The 18,679-nt window shown below is 52.0% G+C and overlaps 1 protein-coding gene and 1 long non-coding RNA gene across 3 annotated transcripts in view; both read left to right on the forward strand.

Annotated features, from left to right (window-relative positions):
* Positions 1-18,405, forward strand: part of LOC149127815 (uncharacterized) — a 90,849-nt gene extending 72,444 nt beyond the window's left edge. Inside the window, exons 6-7 of the mRNA XM_089327011.1 lie at positions 8,243-8,420; positions 12,423-18,405. Coding sequence (XP_089183137.1) covers positions 8,243-8,401 — 159 coding nt within the window. The 3' untranslated portion in view covers positions 8,402-8,420; positions 12,423-18,405. The remainder of the gene's footprint in view (positions 1-8,242; positions 8,421-12,422) is intronic.
* Positions 650-3,203, forward strand: LOC149127816 (uncharacterized). Of its 2 annotated transcripts, none has more exons than XR_016229053.1 (2): positions 650-786; positions 3,124-3,203. It is a non-coding gene; the product is annotated as an uncharacterized LOC149127816 (long non-coding RNA). The 2 variants fall into 2 exon arrangements; XR_016229054.1 differs by having other exon boundaries at positions 746-3,020.
* Positions 18,406-18,679: the final 274 nt, after the last annotated feature.

An 18,679-nucleotide genomic window follows, 5' to 3' on the forward strand; every position in this document is an offset into this window, starting at 1 on the left:
GGCTCAAACCGCGTCAGTCGGAGCGGGACCCGCAGCTCTCACCCTGCAGGCCTCCGGGACCGCACCCGGCCCGGCGGAGCCATCTGGCTGCTCTCTGCTCCCGCGGCGCCCACGAAACTCCCGCCAAGCCCCGCGCCGTTTAGAATGGCCAATCCGGGCCGAGCACGCGCCCCGCCTCCCCTCGGCCTGGGTCCCCCGCCCAGGGCCCGCGGCTCCCGTCCGGCCTTGGGCGTAAGTGAAAACGTGGTCCGGATCAACAACTGCAACGGAGCTGGAGGCCAGGCCTTCAAGCTGCCGCTGACGGGCCACCAGAAGGAATCCCACTTTTCCGGGTTTTCCCTCCCACCCTAGCCCGGGGCCTGTTTCTCAAGGCTCCGACGGGGGCGGGGCTAGTGCTGAGACGTGGGCGGGCGCGCAGCAGGAAGGGGCGGATCCCAACCCGAGGCCCCAACTGTAGCTTCAGTTGAGCTGTGAAAGCGGATTGAGCCACGAGGCCCCGGGGGCGTTAGAAGCAGCTGCCTGAGCCCTGTGTGCTCCTGCTTCCCTCCCCAGATCTCTGTAATGGGGCGGGTTCCTACCGGAGCCAATAGTCTGCGATTCTTTTCTTTCTGTTTAAAAAGGCGTTATAATACAAAAAGATGAATTCGCATATAAATAAGATGAATGTAAAAATATAAATCTATGAGAATGTAAATATAAAATGAACTCAAAATGGATCAAAGATCTAAGTGGAAGAGCTCAAAGCACAAAACTCTCAGAAAGGAGGACCCTGCTGTGGCGTAGCAGGTAAGGTCATCGTGTGCAGTGCTGGCATCCCATATGGACACTGGTTCCTATCCCGGCTGCTCCACCTCCGATCCAGCCCTCTGCTCTGGCCTGGGAAAGCAGTAGGAGATGGTCTAAGTCCTTGTGCCCCTGCACCCGTGTGGGAGACCCGGAAGAAGTGCCTGACTTGAGATCAGCGCACCTCGGGCCCTTGCAGCCAATTGGGGAATAAACCAGCAGGTGGAGGATCTCACTTTCTCTCTCTCTCTCTCTCTCTCTCTCTCTCTCTCTCTGCCTCTCCTCTCTGTAACTCTTTCAAATAAATAAATAAATCTTAAAAAAAAAAAAAAACTCCTTAGAAGAAAAATAATGCAAAAGCTTCACAAAATTGGTAATGAAAAGATCCTGGAGATGAAAACTGGATGGCTGAGCAGCCACATGACTCTGCTTAGTGCCATAGAACTGTTCAATTAAAAAACATTTAGCCATGAGCTTTTGGCAAAGAGGTTTAAGATGCCCGCTTAGGAGGCCTGGATCTCATTTTGGTGTGCTTGGTTTCTGTTCCCACCTGGCTGATTCCAGCTTCCTGGTAATGCAGCTCCTAACACGAGCTTCCTTGTTCAAAGAAAACTCATTTATTTGAGAGAGTGAGAGGGACACACACACACACACACACACAGGTCTTCCATCTGCTGACTCACTCTCCAAATGGCTGCAAAGGCCGGGGCTGTCCCAGGAGAAGCTGGGAGCCCAGAACTCCTTCTGGGTCTCCCATGGGGACTCAAAACAGCACCCATATGGGATACCAGTGTTGCGAGCAGCGGGTAACTGACAGCACAGTGCCTGCCGTTCCCCAGCTGCCTTGTACTGTGCACTCTGGGAGGCAGTGGTGATGGTTTCAGTACTTTGGTCTCTGCCACCCACAGGGAGACCCAGATTGAATTCCCTGCTCTAGCTTCTTTGCCTGGCTCAGCCCTGGCTGTTGTGGGCATTTGGGGGTGAGCAAGTGAATGAGAGAGCTATCTCTGTCTTTCTCTCCCTCCCTTTCAAATGAACGAAATAAGTAATTTTAAATGGTTAAAATGCTACATTTTGTATGAATATTTGCACTACAAAATGCAACATGTGACATGCATACACAAGTATAAAACATATATAATGTAAAGAGTAGGGTGAGCGTGCCTACAACCACCACCGAGTTAGCGTACATAACTGGGATGCTGGTCTATTAGTCCTCTGAAGAACAGACACTCTTAGGAGTTTATGTTGATCACTCCTATGCTGTTCTACCCTGATACAACCCTGGATAATGTACCAATTATCGTATGTTTCTAAATGACTTTTGTAGGTATTGGGAGTTCTATTTCTTACGTGGAGCTATGCTTTTTATATTTTTTATTTCATTTTATTGACAGGCAATTAGACAGTGAGAGAGAGAGAGACAAAGGTTTTCCTTCCGTTGGTTCACCCCCAAAATGGCCGCTATGGCCGGCGCACTGAGCCGATCCAAAGCCAGGAGCCAGGTGCTTCCTCCTGGTCTCCCACACTGGTGCAGGGGCCCAAGCACTTGGGCCATCCTCCACTGCACTCCCGGGCCACAGCAGAGTGCTGGACTGGAAGAGGAGCAACCAGCACTAGAACCTGGTGCCCATATGGGATGCTGGTACCGCAAGGCAGAGGATTAACCAAGTGAGCCATGGTGCCAGCCCCCAGAGCTATGATTTTTAGATTTACTCACATTGTATCCACATCCATATGTAGCTGAAGTTCATTAATTTTCATTGCCTTCTAAAATGCATTTAGTAACTATACCACAGTTAATCTTTACTTCTTGTGTACACATACATCAGTTGTTTTCAGTCTTGGTATCATCAACAAGGTAGTCCTGAACATTCTTGTGCATGTGTGCATGCATGTCTCTTTGAAGAAGCCTGGATCTTCTTCTGGGTCTCCCCAGTGGGTGCACTTGAGCCGTCGTCCACTGCATTCTCAGGAACATTAGCAGAGAGCTGGGTAGGAAGTGGAGCAGCCGGGTCTGGAACTGGCACCCAAATGAGATGTTAACATCACAGGTGGGGGCTTTACCAGCTACACCATACTGCTGCCCCTCCCCCCCATTGCATTTTGATTTTCCTGTCCCTTAAGGTGTCATCTCTTCATCGTTTACAGCTCATTCCAATTTCCTCTTCCATGATGCGCTTGTGCAGGCTCCTGGGCAGCAGCCATGAAAGGGTAATGACCCTTAGGGACTGCAGGTAATTTCCCCACCAACAGGAAGAAACAGGGTTCTTGGAGGGGACTGGGTTGGAAGCTCCAAATTCCAGGCAAGGGGGGATAATGAAACTTCTGTGCTTGCAGGCCTGAAAAATGAAACTTCCCAGCTATGAAGACAGGAAGAGTTTCAGCATGCTGGATGGAAATAAGACAAGCTCCCCCCAAGCAGGTTTCAGAATGAAAAGGAGTTCATAGGCTTGTCACCGGAAAGCCCTGGGCAGGCTAGGGCATCAAGCTCAGCTTCCCCCCAGGGTCCGGGAGGCATCAGCACTTTGGATCCGTTTTCTTCTTCTCCTGGTTCGTCAACTATTCATCAGACCCCAACCCCCGTGTGCCTGTGCCACTATGGAAGCTGTGACTCTCCCTCCCTCCTCCCCTGGCCCAGGCTCAGGGATCCTTCACTCTATGCTCTACTTCTATGATGTCAGCCCTTCTGTGATCCCCACACAGGGGAGATGGCCCAGCGTTTGTCTTTCTGTGAGAGCCACCCACCCGTCACCTCCATCACCTGCCCAGGGTGCACACAGGGACCAAACATCACACGGGACCAAAGCCATGCACACATGGTGAATTTTATTCATGAGAAGCATGTGCAAATGCTCAAGAAAAGTTCAGTCAGCTCAGCGGATAGCTCCTGGAGACGGGGGCGGGGCGAGGCTACTTGGGGACCACTCTGCAGCAGCTGCCAGGGCTGCTCACTTGGGATGGCAGGATGCAGCACGCCCTCAGCAGGAACCGGAGGATCCTCCTGCCGACCCCGCGACGGCCCTGCCTCTTGCCCTGGGCGCTGGCCTTGGTGTCTGTGGTGTCAGCATCCTTGGGCTCACGGGCTGTGGCGGCGGCGTCTTCTGGCTCTGCAAGGTCCACGTGGCTCCCGGCACTGGGGCTGGAGGGCGATGCTTCGGAGGCTGGCTCAGGGGCGGCGCTGGAAACAGGGCTCCACTCTTGCTGTGGCTGGCCTGGTAGGAGAGAGTCAAGAGTGGGGTCACCTTGGGGGCCTTGGGCTCAGCTCCTGGAGGCCCCGAGGCAGGGGGGAGGGTAAGACTCACTGGAGGCCTGGGAGGAGTTGGGGGCGGCGCTGGGAGCAGGGCTCCTCTCCTGCTGTGGCTGGCCTGGTGGAGAGAGTCAAGAGTGGGGTCACCTCGGGGGCCTTGGGCTCAGCTCCTGGAGGCCCCGAGGCAGGGGGGAGGGCCAGACTCACTGGAGGCCTGGGAGGAGTTGGGGGTGGTGCTGGGAGCAGGGCTCCTCTCCTGCTGTGGCTGGCCTGGTAGGAGAGAGTCAAGAGTGGGGTCACCTCAGGGGCCTTGGGCTCAGCTCCTGGAGGCCCCGAGGCAGGGGAGAGGGCAAGACTCTCTGGAGGCCTCGGAGGAGTCGCTTTGTGCGGAGGAAATATTGACAGACATGCTTTCAGAGGACACTGATACCACACACAAGCGGTCCTTCTCTGTGGGGTGGCGCTCCCCGCCCTGTGAGGACTCGGGCAGGGATGCAGGGCCCTGGGGCTAAGGGCCTGGCGTCCCCTCAGTCCCCGTGCCTGGCAGCAGGCCGAGGCCCGCCAGGTACTCCTTGGCCTCTGAGTCGCGGGGAACGCCCAGGGGCTGCAGCAGGGTGACAGCGGCCTCCTTCTCCTCCTGGGTGGCTTCTCGGCCGGAATCGAACCACCAGTGTGCCCTGGCATCCTCTGCACTGGGCCTCCCCGAGGCGTGGACAGTGAGCAGCCAAGCCAGTAGCTCCCGAAGGGCCGGGCTGACGGCACGTGGCAGCACATAGCAGGCACACAGCACCGTGTCCTGCAGCTCCTCCGTGTCCTTGCCGCGGAAGGGCAGCGTGGCCGCCAGCATGGCAAACAGCACCACTCCCAGGCTCCACACATCAGCCTTAAAAGCGTCATAGGCCTCCCCGAGGAAAACCTCTGGTGCGCAGTACTCGGGGGTCCCCCAGAAGCCCCTTACCAGTGTGCCCTGCTCCAGCCGCAGGCTCAGGCCGAAGTCCGCCAGCTTGATGGTCATGTGCTCGTCCAGCAGCAGGTTGCCCAGCTTGAGGTCCCGGTGCACCACGCGCTGGGCATGGCAGTAGCTCACGGCGGCCAGCGCCTGGCCGAACAGGGTCCTGGCCTCGGCCTCGGCCAGGCCGCCCTGCTCAAACACGTAGCTCTGGAGCGAGCCCTTGGTCGCCAGCTCCATGACCAGGAACCGGTGCGTCCTCGTGTGCCGCTCCTCCAGCAGCCGCACGATGTTGTCGTGCCGCAGGCTCCTCAGGATGGCTGCCTCCCCCTGCGCGGACAGCGGGCTGCTGGGAGAGCAGTCTCGCAGGAGGATCTTCACTGCCACGTACTTGCCCGACGCCAGGTGCCGGGCCAGCTTCACCAGGCCAAAGCCGCCCCGGCCGATCACGTCCACAAAACGGATCCCATCCAGAGGAGGATGGAAGTCCAAGGGGTCTTCCATGATGCCGGTCACCTAACTACGCTCTCTCGACTCCCTAAATCACTCGACGCACACTAGCTAATCACCGATCCTCACTGCACTGCCTACAAAGGGACCACGGGGGACTGACTACCCAGCTGACTAAGACACAGCACCAGCTACTCTCACTACTCTAGCGGCGATGCCGCAAGCCTATCTCAATAATGCAGAAAAAACAAAGAGGAAAAGCCACTAAATCCTCGAACGCTGATACTTCTGAGTGTGCTAGCTGACTAGAGTGGGGGAAGCAAAAATAAAGAAAACTGCAAAAAAAGACCAAATGGGCAAAACAACAACGAGGAGGAAAACAACAAACTAAACAAAATGGAAAAAAGCAAAAACCAAATAGACCCAGAAACAAACAACCAAGAAAAAGCACAAGCAACACCAATGAGCGCAAAGGCTGGTTAGATGGGTCCTAGTTACACAGATCACAAAAGAGTGCTCTCTGGGTAAGGCGGACAAAAATCTAGGCCCCCGTAGCAGCTATATATACTTTTTGGGGGTTCACCTCACATAATGGCGCCTTGTGAGAGCAGAGCAAGAAATGGACCAGTCACAGCCCAGCCAGGGACTGTGTAATATGACTTTCATAACAGTGGTGACTTATGAAGTCAGAGCAAGAAATTGACCAATGGGAGCTGTAGTTCATCCACAGTGGTTTTTCTCGATAATCTTCCAATAAAATTAAAACGATACCCAAAGAGTTTTTGGCCTAGGTTGGTGATAGGGCTTGATACTTAATTTTTGAGAAACTCCAACCTATAGATTGCTTGGGTGGCCTTCTCATTACTAGTTTAAATATGATGATACGTTGCATCTTTTGAAGACCTCCTAGTGTCTCCACTTAGTATAGCCCCTCCTTTGTCTTTACTCTCTGAGTGATGGGTCTCAGAATGATGGAACAACATCTCTGGCCTCGGTAAACTCAACAAGTGTTCTGCTGCCCAAGACACCGCCAGGTACACTGTTCGCACCTCCAGAGCTGAGAGGAAGGTGGCTCTGTCACCCTTTCCCCCTAAGTCATCGTCAGATTTCTTGGCAGAAACCCTGGAAGCCCAGAAGGTAGTGGGGTCTGTGCAGTCCAAACATGGAAGGCCCAATCAGAGGCAGCCGAGAAAGCTACATCCTCTGAGACTGTCCTCCACCCGGTAGGGAGGAATTGAGACACTGCCAGGCACTTGGGGTTTTTGGGCTCCTGTAACAACAACCACCAAAACTCCTGGCTCCTGGCTTGAGCCTGGCCAAGGCCTGGAGGTCATTTATGGGCTGTATCAGAGGATGGAGGAGCTCCCTAGCTCCCTCTCCCTAGCTCCCTCCCTCCCTCTCTCTCTCTCTCTCTCTCTCACTAGCACTCTCTCTTTCCCCTCTTCACTCTCACACACATAGAATGCAACTTAGGAAAAAAGGAGAAACTCCCTGCTTCAACTCCTCAGGTCCTGCACTGCCCAGAACTAGGACGGGACGATGGCCGCATCACAGCCTCACATCTGTCTCCTTGGGACAGCTTCGTGCTGAGCCCTCAGGAGCAGTGTTTCTCCCAAGGAAGCGACAAACTCATCTGTCGCTCCCCGTCTTCATGGGGGAACGACACTAAACCCTGCCTAGGCTTCATATCCGAGTCACGGCACCATTATGTCGCTCCCCGTCTTCGTGGAGGAACGACACAGGACCCTGCGCTGTTCTTTCGTCTGCTCGGCCCTCCCCGGGTTTGCTGCTGGTTCTTCCCGGGGTGGCTACCGTCCCTTCCACCTCCGTGGAAGGGCGGTTCCCCCTGCCACATTCCCCACTTCCGCGGGGGAGCGGCACACCGCCGGCCGGCTCTCTCGGGGGCTGCACAGGTGTTCCCCTTAGATGTTCCCCTTAGATGTTCCTGGTGCATGTTGTCTCTCTCCTCCTTTATAGTCCTCTTCCACCAATCCCAACTCTGCTACCCACACGCCGAGTACGCTGCTCTCCTCCAATCAGGAGCAAGTCCTACAGTTTATTGGCTGAACTGGAGGCAGCTGTGTAGAAGCTGTTTTCTTCTCTCCCAGCGCCATATTGTGGGAGAGCAGATGCATAGAATAAGTCTTAATTCCAGTAACTTAGTCTAGTCCGAGTTGCTCCCCACACTCATCTCAGGTAGGAAGTGAGCCCGGTAACCCTTGCCCCCACATAGCAAGTGGATCTGTGTCTCCTGCAGTTCTTGAGGAGCCCCCAGGGCCCAGCACAGCCATGGGCCCCAGGAACACATGATGGTCCCTCTGCACTGACTGCCCACACCCTCTTGGGAGAGGAACCCCTCCCTGGGGAGATGACCCCCTCCTCCAGGATGTCCAGGGACACTGCACAATGCGATTTCTCCATGATTTCCTGCAGTGCTGGTCACCTCCTCAGGGCTGAGAGGAAAGAACCAGCACCCCAGGAATTCTCACTACAGTTTTGCTACAAAAGTCAAAAAAATTAAATTATGAAGACGTTGGGGACTGTTTTCCATTAAGCACAGGTAAAAACTCATCTTTGTAATAAGGTTGGAGTTTTTGAAGGCAGATCAAATAAAGATGAAACTCAGGATACTACCAAAACATCACCAGATATAGAATTCAAAATTTATTTAGGTGCAAAAACTTTTGAAAACCTGTGCATAGTTTGTCCTTAACATACTTTGCCCGTGAATGTTTTGTATCCCCTCTCCTATGCGTGAATTTCAAAAACTGCAACAAATAAGCTCATCCTTTATTTCCATTTTCCATGAGGTTTTCCAAGTCCCTTCAAGTAACCCAGTTCGAGGAAAAACAGAGTTCCCATCCGGACTGCAAAACAGCGTCGGCAAGGACGAGAGACACACCACAGCTCTCCTTCTCATCACTCCTCCCCAGTGCTGGTGGGAGCCTTGCAGACCCATGTGGTTTTAGAAAATTCATCTCCCCCAAGGTAAGTGATGGCCCTGAGGACTCTGTGTCCCCCAGCTCTGCTCAGCAGTAGCCTGAACATGCTGCGGAAAGTCCTATCTTGTCCACGCTGGACTAAAATGAGGAGGCGGAATCTCTGTGGGCACTGCCCCAAGAATTCAATTCAGTGTAAATCCCAAAGGAAACTGCTAAGAAAATGTCTTATTAGACTGTTTTTATTTTTAAAACTATTTATTTGAAAGGTGGAGTTACAGATACAGGGAGACAATAAACACACACGGGTGGAGACAGAGAGAGAGAGGAAAGAGGGGGAGAGAGAGAACTTTCATTCACTGGTTCACCTGCCCTGCCCCCCCCCCCACAAATGGCTACCATGGCTTAGACTAGGCCAGTCTGAAGACAGGCACCCAAACTCCATCCAGGTCTCCCCTCAGTTGGCAATGCCCCAAGTAGTTGGCCATCTTCCTCTGCCTTCCCAGGCACATTAGCGGGGAGCTGGATCAGAATCAGAGCAGCCGGGACTCAAACCAGCCTCCTGATATGGGTTGCCAGTGTCACAGGTGGCAGCTTTACCTGCTATGCCACAGCACTGGCGCCTAAATTCTGAAGAGCCAAGGCGCCTCCATTTTAAAAAGTAGCCTCCATTTTCTGGAGCAGGCCCAAGTTCCCGTAAATGCAAACATTCAACAGTTACCAAAACCAAATAAGGAAATGCCCTGGGCCTGAGCCAATCAGGATCAGACTCGTCCAACCAAGAGCTACCAGGAATGGCACCGTTCAATCTACTGTAGCCCTGTACCCCAAACCCTTGCTGATGTAACACTGCAGCTTTGTCCTTTAAAAACGCTCCCGAACAAAGCTCAGGGCCTTCCTCTGACCTCCACTGCGTCGGTTGGTTAGATGAGGTCCCTGCCGCAGCTTATACTTCCAGAGTAAACCTTGCTTTTGCATTTCGGTGAGATCAAGTCTCTGGTGATTTTTGGGGATTCAGCGATCTGGGCATAACAGTTTCTTCTAAGATTTATTTATTTGAGAGATCCGTGGACAGAGAGGGATTGATCTTCCATCCTCTGGTTCACTTCGTACATGGCCGCAACAGCTAGGGAGGGTCAGTTTAAAGCCAGGAGCCTACGGGGCTAGCACTGTGGTGTAATGGGTTCAGCCAGCGGTGCAGTACTGGCATCCCATATGGCTGCTGGCTTGAGTCTCGGCTGCTCCACTTCCAATCCAGCTCCCTGCTAATGTGCCTGGGAAAGCTGCGAAAGATGACCCAGATGCTTAGGCTGCTTCTCCCACAGTGTAGACCCAGAAAGCTCCTGGTTCCTGCTTCCACCTGGCACTTCCCTTGCCATTGTGGCTATTTGAGAAGTGAACCAGCAGATGTAAGACCTCTCTCTTTGTATGTCTGTCTCTCTCTCTCTCCCTCTCCCCTTCTACTCTGTGTGTCTGTGTGTGTGTGTGCATGTCTTGTCTGTTTGTCTGTCTGTATTCCTCCCTCTCTCTCTGTAACTCTACCTTTCAAAAAAATAAATCTTTTTTGCCAGCGCCGCGGCTCACTAGGCTAATCCTCTGCCTTCGGCGCTGGCACACCAGGTTCTAGTCCCGGTAGGGGCGCCGGATTCTGTCCCAGTTGCCCCACTTCCAGGCCAGCTCTCTGCTGTGGCCAGGGAGTGCAGTGGAGGATGGCCCAAATCCTTGGGCCCTGCACCCTGGGAGACCAGGATAAGTACCTAGCTCCTGCCATCTGATCAACGCAGGGTGCCAGCCGCAGCACGCCGGCCACGGCGGCCATTGGAGGGTGAACCAATGGCAAAGGAAGACCTTTCTCTCTGTCTCTCTCACTGTCCACTCTGCCTGTCAAAAAATAAAATAAAATAATCAAAAAATAAACCTTTTTAAAAAGCCTAGAACTCCACCCAGGTCTACCACAGGGGTTGCAGGTGCCCAGGTACTTGGATCATATGCCGCTGGTTTCTCAGGTGTGTTAGTAGGGAGCTGGCTTGGAGCCAGGGCTTGAACACGCACTTCAACTATGGGATGCTGGCATCATAAGCAGTGTCTTAGCCCGCTGTGCCAAACACCAGTCCCCAGAACCAAGCTTTCTTTCTCCCTCCAAATCTGATATCAGTGAAGTAAAGGAGTTTTGCTTGTCCTCAGAGAGGTCTCACAGACTTTTGTCAAACTTGGTTCACTGGGTGTGGTGATAAATAATCTGCACGTGTGTTGATGTGTTTTATCAAGCTGATGAGAGCCCTTGTACTCAGCTAAAGGCTGCTGGGGACCATGTGCTAATGGGGTGGACATGCAGAACCAGTGACAGCCAGGTTACTCATCAACAGAGAAAGTGTCTACACAATGCCTCTTTAGTGGGGCAACGAGACCCAAAACATCACCCTCACCCGTGGCCAGGAAGGGCAGGGGACACAGGCACAGCCCCCTGGGTGGCCACCCCTGGTCACAGTGCCTGAGCTGGATGAGCTCATAATGCAGGTAGCGTCCATGCCAGGGCTCTGCCGGGCCGGAGACAGAGGTACCAGGAAGAGTTCTCCATCCGGAGGGCTTCCAGTGGGGGCTGTGAATGCCAGGATGGTGGGAGCCCTCTCTCCTGGGAAGGGAGCCTGTGTCTGAGTTGGAGTCCAAGGGACAGAGATGTGAGAGAAGGGGCTGGGGGCGGGCAGAGAGAGAGAAGGAATGAATGAATGGGGCTGGTCCTGTCCTGGAGATCTGGACCCCAGTTCTAATGCAGGTTGACCATGGCACCCTCAGATCCCGTGAGATCCTCAGTGTCTGGATCTTTTGCAGCCCACAAGTAATTAAGTTGTCTTTCTTTTGTTCTCATTCTCTCTGTTGTCTTACTGTTCCTTACACTGGCTGATTGAGAGCATTCTGGGTAATGTAAGTTAGCTGTTGTGTGTGCACTCTGTGAGCTGACATAAAATGTGCCTCTGGAACTGACCTAAAGCTGCCTCTGCAGACTGCTCCCTGGACCCCCTGGCCTGTGGGCAGGCTGCCCCACCCCTCAGACACCTGGGGCTGCCTCTAACCTTGGGCTGTGTGGGTTCTGTTCCCAGCCCTTGGGACGCAGCCCCGCATGCTCATGTGCCATCATGTGTCCCCGCAGCACGCACCTGCACGCCTGGAACTATTTACCTGCTTCTCCGCTAGGACTGTGTGAGTGCATGGGGACACGGGGGTTCCCCAAAAGTCTGTGCATGGTGGAGTTAAGCTTGGGTGGATCACTCTCCAAGTATCTGCAATAGCCAGGGCAGGCCCAGGCTCAGGAGCTCAGAACTCCATCCAAATCTCCCATGTGGGTTCTGGGACACGGTCACTTGAGCCATTACCTGCTGCCTCCCAAGCTGCGCATTCCAGGAAGCTAGAATCAGGAGCAGAGCTACAATGTGAATCCCAACACCCAGATGTGGGTTCAGGGTATCCTAAGTGGCTTCTTAACCACCACACCAGATGCTTACCCCCTCAAGTGATTTTTAATCAGTAAAGAAAATGGAATCACGGAGGCCAGCACTGTGGTGTAGCAGGTAAATTTGCCGTCTGCAGCCCCGGCATCCTATATGGATTCTGGTTCAAGTCCCAGCTGTTCTACTTCCAATCCAATTCCCTGCTAATGAGCCTGAAGAGAGACCAAGTGCTTGGGCCCCTGCACCCTCATGGGACACCCAGCAAAAGCTCCTGATTCTTGGCTTCAGGACAGCCCAGCTCTGCCCATTGCAGCCATCTGGGGAGTAAACCCACAGATGGAAGGTCTCTCTCTCTCTCTCTCTATGTCTGTCTCTCTCTCTTTCTCCCCCCCCAACTCTGCCTTTCAAATAAATAAATAAACATTTTAAAAATAAGTAAATTCTAAAAGAGAGACACTCAGGCACAGAGTGCAGGTTTCTGTGAAAACATGAATGGGAGTAAAATTATAAAATCTTAATCAGAAAAACATTGGGAGAAGCAGAAAGAGCATGTATGTTCTGCTTTAAAGCCTGTTACAGTCCTAAAGTCATGCATTGTTTTGCAGATGCAAATATCGCGGTTTTCCAGTCCTGAAACATTGATAAGGTCTGATAGAGTCAGAGGCACGGCGCTTGGCGGGTAGCGAGGAAGACTTTGGTGACGTAAGCAGAACGTGGTCCACGCCTCCGTCTCCGAGGGGAAAGGCAGGCGCAGCATCAGACACGGGTGGCAGTGAGTCCCAGCGGGACAGACAGTCTTGGGTGGAAATAAAGAGTTACTAGATACTGTAACACGCTGTGTTGAACTTCTCTCTCTTGCTATTGTACTATCTCTGTACCTAGGCATTGGACTTTATACTTTTTTCCGAAAAACGCAGCCAGCTCTAGCTGAGAGCCGTGTCCCTGTATCTGTGCCCCAGTTTGCTAGTCAGCACCCATCGAAACACCAGACTCAGGCACACAAACTGTGTCCCTGCACTTTATTATTTTGAAACAACTCTAGAGCAGACAACAGTGTCCAGCTAATACAGGTGAGAGGAAAGTCAGCTGCCTTAGGCTCCCTTATGCATGGCTGTGTTAAAAACAGCATCGGCATTTAATGGAAGGGAATGGCTGTGGCCTAAGGTGTAGGCCAGAGACTTAATTACGGGAGACATAGGCTCTCCATGACTGACTTCCTGTCTCTCCTTGGAGCTCCTGTCTCACTGAAAGCTCTGCGCTTTGCTTATCCCGTTCCCTAAACGCATGAGGCTCATTTCTACCTCTCAGAAGTTAAACACAGCACTTCCTTTCCTTTTCTGGGTCATGTCTAGGTAGCCTGCAAAACTCAGCCAGCACTCACAACCTGTGGGAGGCCTCCCATGAACCAGCATTTTCCCTCCACTGCAAGGTCACACACAGTGCTGCCCAAGTCACGCAGAGTGCTGCCAGGTCAACGCAGTGCTGCCCAGGTCATGAGAGTGCCCTGGGAGGAGGGGATCTGCAAAGCTCATCCTAGGACAACAGAAAAGTGGGGGCAGGAGGCTGGCCACGGAGAAGAGCAGACAGGGGAAGCCACAGCCAGGGCAGGATCCAGCTCATGGGGAACTCCCCAGGGGGAATGCCAAGTCATAGTCTACGGAAGCCATGGCCAATCTTTCCATCCCAAGGCGGTGCCTGTGATGCACCAGTAGATAGGAGCTCTCTCTGCCTCTCAAATAATTAAGAAAAAAAATGAAAGAACCTTAGGAAACCTCCCCAGCCACACTTCAGCCACATTGCACTCCTGCAGCCACTTTCCAGGATAAATGAATAGGGCTCCCGAGGCTGGTGAATGGGAGGGAGACCCTGGGCCTGACACAGCCCTCACCGGTGAAGATGCCGCTAGAACCTTCCACCCTCCATCCACCTGCTCTGCCCCAGCAACTGCGGAGAGCATAGCAGGTTTCTCTTCAGATTATGGTGCCATGAAAGGAAACAGCAGCTGGGGTTATGGATGGAAACAGAGAAAGAACATTTCAGGGCCTGTGGCGTTCACTGCCGTCTGTGGCAGCACCAACAAGTGCAAACAGTGAAGCCCACGGCGGAGAGGTTCATCGCACTCGGGTTGCACAGATTATTATTCACGGGCACCACACTGCGGAGGGGAAGGAACAGCAGAGAAGGTGACCCAGGTGAGGAAAGGCCTGGAATCAGAAGATCCAGCTCAGCCCCTTCCAGTGCACGTGACCTCAGGCAAGTTAACGGATCTCTGAGCCTTCACGTTTCTCATCTAATACGGAACAGAAAAACTAGAACTATTCAGACAGAACTGCCCTGATCTTTCCACCCTGGCTACCTCAGATCCACCCACATCTAATCTGCATTTTCCATCTCTCCCTTGTGCAACAAGGAGCATCTTACGGACTACCAGTTTCTGCTTAGCCACGGGGGGAGCCTGACACCCTCTCCAGAGTGCAGCCTTCGTTTTTTTCCTAAAACCGTCACTTTCTCTCTCTGCTGGGTCATTGTCAGTAACACTATGCTCCAGTATCGCCCCACTTAAAAGCCTCCACCATGTGCAAGACAAACCTCGGAGTCTGACGCCTTTCTCCAGTTACCATCCACTGGTCTGGTTCTGGCACGGCAGAGAAGAGCTCTCTCCTTCTTCCCGAGGACTCTGGCCTCCGTCCTCCCTCCTGCGCGTGCCCAGTGATGTGAGTGGCCACTGCTTCCCTCTGTCCCCAGCCTTCCCCACCTCTCAGTGCTTGCCTCTCTCAGCTCCAGGTGCGCCACCCCCATCGACTTGCAAACAGCTTTCAAATCCTCTCCACCTGTATCTCCAGCCACCAGCCCAGTTCAAGCTGTCATCATGCACTAGGCTGTCCTTACCTGGTCTCCACGCTTTGACTCTTTGCAGAGCAGCCAGGAGGTGTCTTCAAAAAGGGAAACTCAGGGAAAGCTGTTCCTTGACTCAAAATCCTTCAATGGGAGCCGAGGTTGTAGCATGGTGGGTTAAGCCACTGCCTGCAATGCTAGCATCCTATAGCTGCTCCACTTCTGATGCAGCTCCCTGTTAGTGGCTTGGCAAAGCAGCGGACAATGGCCCAAGTGCTTGGGTCCCTGAAACCTATGTGGAAGACCCAGATGAAGCTCCCAGCTGCTGGTTTTGGCTTGGCTCAAGCCTGACCATTGCGGCCATCTGGAGAGGGATCTAGAGGGTGGATGATCTCTCTAGGGTTCTTTCAAATAAGTAATTTTTTTTTAAAGAGATAGGGATCAAAGCCTTTTGAACTACAACTTAGAACTGCCAGCCCCAAGCAATGCATTTGTCGGGAATTCACTGCCCTGGGGAGAGCGGAAGGAGCCACGCTCCACAGCACCAGGCTGAGTCCAGTCTCTGGGGGCAGACTGCTAAGCTCAAATTCATCTGGGCCCAGATGAGGATCGAAGTAATTGTGTGCTTTGATTTCCTCATCTAGAAACTGGGGGTAAGGGCAGCACATGGCCCCAAAGTGTGTAAATATAAACTATTAACCCATATAAATGTGTCTGGCAAGGGGTGGGCATTTGGTGAAAAAGTAGTTTAGGGTGCTGCTCAGAACACCCACATCCCACTTGGGTTCAGGTCCCAGCTCTGCTTCCTGCTATTTTGCACCCTGGGAGGCTGCAGGAGGTGGTTCAAGTATTTGGGAACTGCCAGCTGCATGGGAGACCCAGGTAAAGTTCCAGGCTCCCGGCTGCAGTCTGGCTGTGCAGGCATTGGGGGGTGAATTTGTGGACAGATGATCTCATCTGTCTCATTCAAATACAAATTAAAATAAATTTAAAAATCTTAAAAACATGTCTGGCATGTGACAACTTTATACATGTTAGTTATTATCCCAAGTAATCTAAAATAGAGAATGGGAGAAATATTTTGTTGAAAATAAATTTTTTTAAATAATTATTTATTTGAAAGACAAAGTTACAGAGAGAGGTAGGTCCACAGAGAGAGTTCTTCCATGGGCTGGCTCACTCCGCAAATGACCTCAACAGCCAGAGCTGAGCTGATCTGAAGCCAGGAGCCAGGAGCCAGGAGCTTCTTCCGGGTCTTCCGTGTGGGTGCAGGGGCCCAAGGACTTGGGCCATCTTCCACTGCTTTCCCAGGCCATAGCAGAGAGCTGGATCGGAAGAGGAGCAGCCAGGACTTGAACTGGTGAACGCATGGCATGCCGGCACTGTAGGCCGGGGCCTTAACTCACTGCGCCACAGCGCTGGCCCCTAAATTGCTTTTCTGAGATGAGGTAAACGAGGGTGTGTCCCAGCTGGGCCTGGGGTGGGCACAAGCTGAGCTCTGGGGGCAGTAGGGGGGTCACTGCTGGACCTGCCTTCCCTACCTGGGACTCCCAGCCCAGACTCCACCAGGAAACCAGCTCTCCTGGGTGTTGGGGATAGAAGCTTAATTCCCTGGGAACTGGGTAGAAGAGGGTGCTGCTTCACAGTCAGGCATACAGACATCTTGTAGTCAGTTCTATCTATTTTCTGCTCTGGTTGGAGAACAGGTTTGAGACAGTCACTGACTGGCATTTGAGGTGTGGGTGGACAGTGCTGGTGAGAGCAGCACTGACCCCAGACAGTGTACCAGTAGAGTTCAGAATCATGAGCTTTGCTTTGTGTAGCAGGGTAAGCGGCCACTTGCCATGCCAGCATCTCATCTGAGAATGGATTTGAGTCCCAGCTGCTCAGTTTCTGATCCAGTTCCCTGCTCTAACACACCTGGGAAGGCAGCAGCAGATGGCTTGAGTGCTTGGGCCACTGCCACCTATATGGGAAACCTGGATGCAGTTCCTGGTTCCTGGCCCAGTCCAGGCTGGTGCAGCCATTTGGTAAGTGAACCAGCAGATAGAAGGTCTCTCTGTATTTATATATATCACTCTGCCTTTCAAATAAATAAATACATTTTAAAAAATTAAAAGCAGTTTTTAGGGATTCAAATCCAAGACTATGAAAGAACTTCCATAGCTCAAGAACACAAAAACCCAAAGAACCCAATTTTTACAATGGGCAAAAGATTTGGATAGGCATTTCTCCAAAGAAATACAAGTGGCCAACAAGCACATGAGAAAATGCTCAACATCACTAATTATGAGAAAGTGGAAAGAAAGCAAAACCACAATGAGATAGTGCCTCACATTGGGTGGCTATTACCAATACACCACCACCTAAAAACACCCCAGAGAGCAAGAAGTGCTAGTGTGGACGTGGAGAGGTGGGAAGCCTCGCACACTGCTGGTGGAAATGTAAAATGGCATAGTCACTATGGAAAACTGTATGGCAGTTCCTCAACAAAATTACACCTAGGATTCCCACGTGAGACAGCAACTCCGCTTCTAGGTCTATGCAGAAAAGAAAGCAAGGACTCAGAGACGTGCACAGTGTGCACACGCAACATTATTCACAGTAGCTGGAAGGCAGGAACAACTCGGGAGGGAGTTGTTCTCGGGAGGGAATGGCTAAACAACGTGTGGCTATAAACACAGTGCAATATCACTTGGTGTTAAGAAGGAAGGAAATCCTGGCACATGCTACGACACGGATGAACCTTGAGGAGACTGTGCTAACTGAAATAAGCCAGTCACAAAACGACAGATAAGGTCCCACTTATGCGAGGTACCTAGAGCAGTCAAATTCAGGGCTCCAGAAAGCAGGTGGTGGTCGCCAGGGGCCGAGGCAAGGGGAGAATGCGGAGTTGCTGGTTAGGAGCACAGACTTTCTGTTTTGCAAGACGAAGAGAGTTTTGTGAATGCAGGGCACTGATGATAGTACAGAAAGTAAATGCACTTAATTCTACCAGACTGTCCTCTTAAAAACGTGGCTAGGATGGTAACTGCACGCGTGTCCTTTCACCATAAACTCCCCGAACCCCAGCTCATTATCAGCCTCCTTGCAAGAGGAGTTTTGTTTAACATTTCAAGTATTTGTTCAAAAAGTTTACTTAATGGAGATCTTCTACTTTCTAATGGTGCTAAGGGAGGCAAGAGAAAGTTACGCCTGCTCTCAACACCTCACACTTCCATCAGAGCAAGAGAGGAAGGGGAGGGTGAAAAAGGGCTTCCTAACAAGAGAGGCAGAGGGACTGAGAGCCTTACTGTGGCTTCAGCACTAGTCCCCACGGAATCTGGAGGAGGGACTTTGGGAGGTGACCTGTCATGGGGGCTCTGCCTTCTCAGCCTGGTTAACCCACTCATGGGCTAATGGATCAATGGGTTGTCCAGGGAGGGAGGTGGTACAAAAGCCAGGCTGGCCATCTGTCTCCATGTGAATTGCTGCAGCAAATGTCTGCTTTTGCCCTTTTTGGGTAGGACTACAGAGGCAGATCTTCCACAACTAGTACTCTCCCAGCCTTTCACTGCATGATGTTTTCTGACATCCGTGAACATTATTTTGTGCTTCGGTTTAGTACTGCTTTATTTTGACCTCAATGAAGGTAGAAAACAGCTAATCACAAGTCTTGTTGGTATTGTGTAAACAATACAATCATTAAATGTGCTATATGGAATTGTACTTGTATTCTCTATAAACATTTTCTACAATAAAGCCTGTTCTTTAGAGGCTTTTCATTTTGTGTTTTCTGCCCCACTCAATAGTATCAAACTTTGAGAAGTCTGACAGAAGCATGGTATTCGCTGGATGCTCTTCCTTAACATTATTTGCAGGATTTTTCTGTTATGTTCTGTTTTCTTTCTTTTTTTATCCAGAGAGAGACATACACAGAGAGAGAGAGAGCTCCCATCTGCTGGTTTATTCTGAAATATCTACAATGGCCCCAGCAAGGGCCAAAGCAAGAGCTGAAAATGCCATTCAGATCTCTGATGTGGGTAGA

This window comes from Oryctolagus cuniculus, chromosome 2, assembly GCF_051225735.1.
Source record: "Oryctolagus cuniculus isolate XC-2025 breed Fujian yellow rabbit chromosome 2, ASM5122573v1, whole genome shotgun sequence".
NCBI classification, from domain to species: domain Eukaryota; kingdom Metazoa; phylum Chordata; class Mammalia; order Lagomorpha; family Leporidae; genus Oryctolagus; species Oryctolagus cuniculus.